This window comes from Staurois parvus, unplaced genomic scaffold (genome assembly GCF_062004578.1).
Source record: "Staurois parvus isolate SC_StPar_1 unplaced genomic scaffold, SC_StPar_1.0 ptg001127l, whole genome shotgun sequence".
Taxonomy (NCBI): domain Eukaryota; kingdom Metazoa; phylum Chordata; class Amphibia; order Anura; family Ranidae; genus Staurois; species Staurois parvus.
Window position 1 is genome coordinate 187,798 of NW_028318923.1, and position 7,949 is coordinate 195,746.

The 7,949-nt window shown below is 58.5% G+C and overlaps 2 protein-coding genes across 2 annotated transcripts; one reads left to right on the forward strand and one right to left on the reverse strand.

Moving 5' to 3' along the window:
- Positions 1–1,984: 1,984 nt before the first annotated feature.
- LOC149440038 (uncharacterized) lies at positions 1,985–4,051 on the reverse strand. The gene has a single exon (XM_089659014.1). It carries the CDS (start codon positions 3,820–3,822, stop codon positions 2,110–2,112), a length of 1,713 nt encoding a protein of 570 aa, XP_089515140.1. The 5' UTR covers positions 3,823–4,051; the 3' UTR covers positions 1,985–2,109.
- Positions 4,052–4,119: 68 nt separating this feature from the next.
- On the forward strand, positions 4,120–7,720 carry LOC149440039 (mannose-P-dolichol utilization defect 1 protein-like). Its single transcript, XM_089659015.1, has 4 exons — positions 4,120–4,284; positions 6,042–6,107; positions 7,260–7,392; positions 7,564–7,720. The coding sequence occupies exons 1-4, from the start codon at positions 4,197–4,199 to the stop codon at positions 7,691–7,693; spliced, it is 417 nt and encodes a 138-aa protein (XP_089515141.1). The 5' UTR covers positions 4,120–4,196; the 3' UTR covers positions 7,694–7,720.
- The last annotated feature ends 229 nt before the right edge of the window (positions 7,721–7,949 follow it).

Consider the following 7,949-nt stretch of genomic DNA (forward strand, 5'->3'; position numbering starts at 1 on the left):
CTCCCTTATGTTTCTCAGCAAGTTTCCATTTTACTCTTCAAATCTTGCATGCCATAGGAAATTCAAACACTAGTAACTTTATTCATCTGAACAACATGAACTGAGAGTCCCCACGTGGGACTTTTCAGAAAGCTTGGTGGCTCTGTAAAGGATGGGGTTTATGGAGGGAGCTGGGAGCGAATGTGCTGGATCGGGTCTCTGAAGGAGGCTGAGGTTCTTTCTGGGGACCAAACTTCAGGGCTGGGAGACACTACAGAGGGGGGCTGGAGGCTCTTCAACTACCTAGGGGGCACTTTGGGGACCAAGGTCTCTTAGTGGGCCTGGGGGCACCATAAGAGATTGAGGGGCACTATGGGTTGCTAGAGGATCTGTAGCTAGTTGGAGGCCCAGAAATAGGGAGGTCATGGCCCAGTGGTTGAGAACCATTGGCATAGGAAGTGGGAGGTACTGTGGGAAGGGGATTTGCAGCTAACTGGAGGCCACGACCCACTGATTGAGAAACACGGGCATGGGAACTGGGAGGTATTGTGATAGGTTAGGGGCTGGAGGTCCATAAACAGAGAGGCCACATCCCAGTGGTTGAGAACCACTGGCATGAAAACTGGGAGGCACTGTGGGAGGTTAGCAGATCTGCAGCTAACTGGAGGCATAGACACAGGGGATCTGCAGCTAGCTGGAGGCCACAAACCAGCGGATGAGAACTACTGGCATAGAATCTGCAGGTTAGGGAATTTGCAGCTAGCTGGAGGCCCAGAAATAGGGAGGCCATGGCTCCGTGGTCGAGAACCATTGGCATGGAAACTGGGAGGTATTGTGAGAGGTTAGGGGATTTGCAGCTAGATGGAGGACAAGAAAGAGGCCATGGCCCAGTGGTTAAAAACCGCTGGCATGGAAACCGGGAGGCACTCTGGGAGGTTAGGGATCTGCAGCTAGCTGGAGCCATAGACACGGGATCTGCAGCTAGCTGGAGGCCACGAACCAGTGGTTGAGAACTACTAGTATGGAAACTGGGAGGCACTGTGGGAGGTTAGGGGATCTGCAGCTAGCTGGAGGCCCAGAAATAGGGAGGCCATGGCCCAGTGGTTGAGAACCACTGGCAGGGAAACTGGAAGGTACTGTGGGAGGTTAGGGGATCTGCAGCTAGCTAGAAGCATAGAAACAGGGGATCTGCAGCTAGCTAGAAGCATAGAAACGGGATCTGCAGCTAGCTGGAGGCCACGAACCAGTGGTTGAGAACTACTGGCATGGGAACCGGGAGGCACTATGGGAGGTTAGGAGATATACAGTTAGTTGGAGATCCAGAAATAGGGAGGCCATGACCCAGTGGTTCGGAACCACTGGCATTGGAACTGGGAGGCATTGGGGGATCTGCAGCTACCTGAAGGCCCAGAAACAGAGAGGCCACTGGCATGGACACTGAACTCAACATGAGTGACATTCACAGGTCGCCTTGTGCATTTCTCAATGAATGCAAGGCATTCCATCATTGCACCAGGTGGAGATCATGACATCACCTCCCTGCTTCTCCACCTCCAATCAGAGAGTGCGTAGCATTCATTGACCCGCTTGGCACGGGACCCAGAAGACAGGCGCAATCACTGTAGTGGTGGAGACTACCGCATGGATTTTCAGATCCCACAGGTATGGCACATCCATAGTTACCTTGCTGGACCAAGGTAATGATGGCATAAATTACATACCTGCTTCAGCTTTAAGTTGTCTAGATAAAGTTGCAAGCATTTGAATGTCCTTTGGACTCGTGCAGTTATGGGGTATAGGCGGAGCCCCTGCTGGCGTCCCCCACCGGCTCTTCCAGTTTCAGGCATAGAAAGCAGCATACCCCCTACTTTTTCACTTTGCCAGCATAGCCTCTGCCCCCATTGGCTTTGCATTTCTTCTTTTTTAGTTGATAAAATGGTTCCAAAAGCCAGGCTTTGAAAGATTCGATCACGAAGACGAAATTAATTTTCCACAACACAAGTCATCATTTGAACCAACTCTTCATTCTAATAATCACACATAAGAGTCTAAAATACGAACATACAAAGTAATTAAAAGAAAAAAGCCAACTTAGGGCGTTGCCAGTCACTGGCCTCCATCGGTCACGTGTCAAGTTCGTACACCTCTTGCTAGAGCGGTCCGTATCTCCTCGGCCACGCCCTCCATCTCCACATCATCTTCCTCCACCTCACTAGGTTGCTCTAGTTCCTCTTCGGAGGCCTCCTCCAGCCAGTGATCCTCAAAAGGTTCTCTACGGCCCTCACAGATATTATGAAGAACGCAGCAAGCGGTGACCAGAATCGGCAAGAAGGAGAGGTCCACATGGCTGCTCTTTAACAGGCAACGCCAACGGCTCTTGAGGCGCCCAAAGGCTATCTGAGTCAAGGTCAGGGCAGACGCAAAGCGCCGGTTCAGCTCCACATCGGCTGCAGTTGATTCTTTGGTGAGGGGCGTCATAAGCCACGGGAGGAGGGGGTAAGAACGTGACCCCAACAAATGGATGGGCACCTCAACGCCGTTCACGTTCTTGGTGGTGCTGGGGAACAGAGTTCCTTCTGTGCCGCGCTCATAGAGCTCCGAGGCCACCAAAACCTGAGAATCTGATAAGCTACCAGGACAGCCGACGTTCAAGTCCCAAAAGCAGAAATCGGGGTCCACCACTGCTTGGAGAACCACAGAACGCCAACCTTTGGTGTTGTAGAACTGTCCCGTAGAGTCATTAGAGGGACCGATGGCTACATGTAGGGTCCCGACCACCCCGGCTACCTGCGCTAGACCGTAACGACGTTCAAACCCTTTAAGCGTCTCTTGAAGAACGTCTCCTTGAGGGACGGAAATCAACGTAGGGGCAAGGATGGACGCCACTGCCTCGGACACGTCGCGGATGACCCTAACTATGGTGGAACAAGAGAGCCCGAAGATCTCCTCCATCGTCTGGAAATTGCAGGAGGAACCCAGGTGCCACAGCGTCACCGCCAACCGTACTTCCACCGGGATCGCTTGGTGCATGCCGGCGTCCATCCTGTGAACGACCGGTCGCAGCTGGTTGCACAGGAAGTCGAAGGTGGGTTTCGTCATGCGGAAGCTCTCCGTCCAGTCGAAGCGCGAGAAAGTCTTTTCTATGGCGGCATTCCAAACCCGAGACTCCTGACTTTCCTCCGGGGGTCGCCCTTCCGCAGATAACAGCCTAGAGGCCCACATGGCAGCGAAGCGGAGGCGCTCCCGTGCTTTGGAGCGGCGGAAGAGGAAAAGTCGTCTCCGGCGCTCCGAGTCCCTCAGCCGTCGTTCCTTCTTCAGGCGGACGTAGTAGAGTGAACAGAGGGCAACCGTTCCGGCGCACAGCTCGGAAAGGGGCGGGGAATTGCTGTGAGATGATGTCCTATCAGAGTCGTCCCTGGTTGGCGGTTGGTTCTCTTCTAGTCCTTGGTTTTGGAAGGTAGAGGAGTCCCGATGGTGGAAGTTGTTGGTACCCCGGCTGTGGTATTGGCGGCTACGGCTCTCATACCCTCCCCTGATGGTGGATTTGTTGACGTGTCCAGTGCCCAACCCCCGCCCCGCACAATCCTGGCTCTCCGCCATATTTCCTCGGTGACGTCCTCCTCCGACTCCACATACTTCATGTGTTGATGGATGATCCGACCCCGACCGCCGTCTGCCAGCTGAGGAATTTGTCGCTGACTGGAGGCCATTATTCCAGGACGGCGGCCCAGGCCTGGAGGATGGCGGCCATCTTGTTGTACCACAGCTGGTCCCTTCTATCAGGCCGCCTCTATCTGCCTTCCATCTTCCTCCATCCTCCCCATCACTGTCTTCTCCCTCCATCACATCTCTCTCAGGGGGCTTTTCCCGCCTTTCTGACGCACTGGTTACCCTAGAAACGGTGGCATCCGGCCAGGGGCGGGGCCAGAAAACATGTTCCGGGATAGCGGACAGCTGCACTGTCCCATACGTGGTCCCGCCTACTCAGTGGGTGGGGACGTAGAGTTCTAGGAGGCGGGGTCCTTACATTGCGCTTGTCAGCACTAGACAGGCTGTTGTGGGCGGGGTCAGCACCTCGAGAGAATTGCCGTAAGAGGCGGGGCTCCTTTTCCCTAACTTGACGTGGCGGAAATCCAGCTTCCGGTCGGGAAGGGAACTGACGTCAACCTCGGAGTGTCCGACCATTGGACCCGGAAGTAAGCGGGGTCCCGGGCAAGATGGAGGTGCTGAGAGGTGTCCTGGTCCCGGGAGTCCTTCCCGAGAGCTGCTACGATGAGTTCTTCCTCCAGTACAACCTACTGCACGGTACCTACCCCCCGCCCTCAACTGCCCCCTCCCCATCACCTGCCTCTGATCACTGACCCCCCCCCATCACCTGCCCCTGATCACTGCCCCCTCCCCCCATCACCTGCCCCCTCCCCCCATCGCCTGCCCCTGTTCACTGACCCCTCCCCCCCATCGCCTGACCCTGTTCACTGCCCCCTCCCCCCATCACCTGCCCCCTCCCCCCATCGCCTGCCCCTGTTCACTGACCCCTCCCCCCCATCGCCTGCCCCTGTTCACTGACCCCTCCCCCCCATCGCCTGCCCCTGATCACTGCCCCCCCCCCCTCATCGCCTGCCCCTGATCACTGCCCCCCCCCATCGCCTGCCCCTGATCACTGCCCCCCCCCATCGCCTGCCCCTGATCACTGCCCCCCCCCATCGCCTGCCCCTGATCACTGACCCCCCCCATCGCCTGCCCCTGATCACTGGCCCCCCCCCCCCATCGCCTGCCCCTGATCACTGCCCCCCCCATCGCCTGCCCCTGATCACTGCCCCCCCCCATCGCCTGCCCCTGATCACTGCCCCCCCCATCGCCTGCCCCTGATCACTGCCCCCCCCCATCGCCTGCCCCTGATCACTGCCCCCCCCATCGCCTGCCCCTGATCACTGCCCCCCCCATCGCCTGCCCCTGATCACTGCCCCCCCCCCATCGCCTGCCCCTGATCACTGACCCCCCCCCCCCATCGCCTGCCCCTGATCACTGACCCCCCCCCCATCGCCTGCCCCTGATCACTGACCCCCCCCATCGCCTGCCCCTGATCACTGACCCCCCCCCATCGCCTGCCCCTGATCAATGACCCCTCCCCCCATCGTCTGCCCCTGTTGACTGACCCCTCCCCCCATCGCCTGCCCCTGTTGACTGACCCCCTCCCCCCATCGCCTGCCCCTGTTGACTGACCCCCTCCCCCCATCGCCTGCCCCTGTTGACTGACCCCCTCCCCCCATCGCCTGCCCCTGTTGACTGACCCCCTCCCCCCATCGCCTGCCCCTGTTGACTGACCCCCCCCCCCCCATCGCCTGCCCCTGTTGACTGACCCCCCCCCCCCCCCATCGCCTGCCCCTGTTGACTGACCCCCCCCCCCCCATCGCCTGCCCCTGTTGGCTGACCCCTCCCCCCATCGCCTGCCCCTGTTGACTGACCCCCCCCCCCCCATCGCCTGCCCCTGTTGACTGACCCCCCCCCCCCATCGCCTGCCCCTGTTGACTGACCCCCCCCCCCATCGCCTGCCCCTGTTGACTGACCCCCCCCCCCCCCCCATCGCCTGCCCCTGTTGACTGACCCCCTCCCCCCCCATCGCCTGCCCCTGTTGACTGACCCCCTCCCCCCCCATCGCCTGCCCCTGTTGACTGACCCCCTCCCCCCATCGCCTGCCCCTGTTGACTGACCCCCTCCCCCCATCGCCTGCCCCTGTTGACTGACCCCCTCCCCCCATCGCCTGCCCCTGTTAACTGACCCCCTCCCCCCATCGCCTGCCCCTGTTGACTGACCCCCCCCCCCCCATCGCCTGCCCCTGCTGACTGACCACCCCCCCCCATCGCCTGCCCCTGTTGACTGACCCCCCCTCCCCCCATCGCCTGCCCCTGAACACTGACCCCCTTCCCCCATCGCCTGCCCCTGAACCCCTCCCCCCATCACCTGCCCCTGATCACTGCCCCCTCCCCCATCGTCAAATACTAAACTGACTGCTATCCCCTGGAAGGACATCACATGACATCTGTTTCTGTCTCCCCCTCCAGTCCCGTGTCTGAAGATTCTGCTCAGTAAGGTTCTGGGGTTCGGGATCATCGCCGGCTCTGTGATGGGTGAGTCATCGCCCCCCCCCGGGTTCGCGGCCATTAATTTCCGACAATCCGACACCCTCCCCCGACACCCTCCTCCCCTCCCTCATAGATGAATCAGGGAGATCCCGGCACTGCATGTCCTCAGGTACACCTTCCCCTCCAGCAAGGAGAACAGTGACTAGTGCAGCCGCCATATCACCAGCAGTCAGAGGCAGCAGTGCCTTAGATGACCTCACACTGCAGATGTACAGCTATGAGGATACAGAACAGGGGTGCCTAGGCACAGGAAGTGCAATGATATCAAGACTCTTACTGTTTAGGAAATGGCTTAATATTAGGCTTTTCTAGGTACAGGATGTTCCCCAGTATCAGGAGTGCCTAGGGACAGGAAATGCAATATCAGGAGTGCCCCAGTACAGATAGTGACCCAATATCAGGAGTGCCTAGGCACAGGAAGTGACCCAATATCAGGAGTGCCTAGGTACAGATAGTGACCCAATATCAGGAGTGCCTAGGTACAGATAGTGACCCAATATCAGGAGTGCCTAGGCACAGGAAGTGACCCAATATCAGGAGTGCCTAGGCACAGGAAGTGACCCAATATCAGGAGTGCCTAGGCACAGGAAGTGACCCAATATCAGGAGTGCCTAGGCACAGGAAGTGACCCAATATCAGGAGTGCCTAGGCACAGATAGTGACCCAATATCAGGAGTGCCTAGGTACAGATAGTGACCCAATATCAGGAGTGCCTAGGCACAGGAAGTGACCCAATATCAGGAGTGCCTAGGCACAGGAAGTGACCCAATATCAGGAGTGCCTAGGCACAGGAAGTGACCCAATATCAGGAGTGCCTAGGCACAGGAAGTGACCCAATATCAGGAGTGCCTAGGCACAGGAAGTGACCCAATATCAGGAGTGCCTAGGCACAGGAAGTGCACTACTATCTAAATGAGGAGTAACAGGTAAAAAGTACAAGTGTCGGGGTACGATGAACATCCATGGAATGTCTCCACTTCCTGGGATCCAGTTGGGGTATGCAGTGAGTGTAGGGAGTGCGGAGCTCAGACTGTGTGCCCCCCCCCCCCCCAGTGCTGTGACCCCCTGTAACCCTTCCAGTCCCCTCCTCCATGGACCGTCTGCCTCTCTTTCAGCCTGTCTTCCTCTGTCGCCCAGTAAAGGTCCCACAGATCATCAAACTGCTGAGATCCGGCACCGCCGAGGGGCTGAGCTTCCACTCCGTCCTCCTGGAACTGCTAGCACTGACCGGGACCATGGTGTACAGCATCACTCGCAGCTTCCCCTTCAGGTGAGACCCCTCCCCCACCACCACTGGGGGGCTCCTGTATTGGGGGCTCTTCATTTCAGGAGCAGCCGGATGACTCTGAGATCCTGGAAGTTTCCTCCACTGCTCCCTGTGTGTTCCATTGGGAAAGATGACCGCTCCATGGACTAATACCATCCTCCTCCTCTGTCCTAGTGCCTGGGGGGAGGTCCTCTTCCTCCTCCTCCAGACTCTGATCATCGGATTCCTCATCCAGCACCTGGGGAGCCGCACAAACCTGGGTATGGTCCCTGACACTCCCCTCCATATTCTCTCCTCTCCTTGACACTCCCCACTGCTCTCTCTACCCTCCCTGGCGCTCCCCCCCGCTCACTCTCCTCCCCCTGACACTCCCCTCTGCTCTCTCTCCTCTGCCCTCCCTGGTGCCCCCCGCTCTCTCTCCTCTTCTCCTCTCCCTGACGCTTCTCCCTGCTCTCTCTCCTCTCCCTGACTCGCTCCCCCCCCCCCCCCGCTATCTCTCTGACTCGCTCCCCCTCTGCTCTCTCTCCTTTCCCTGACTCGCCCCCCCGCTCTCTCTCCTC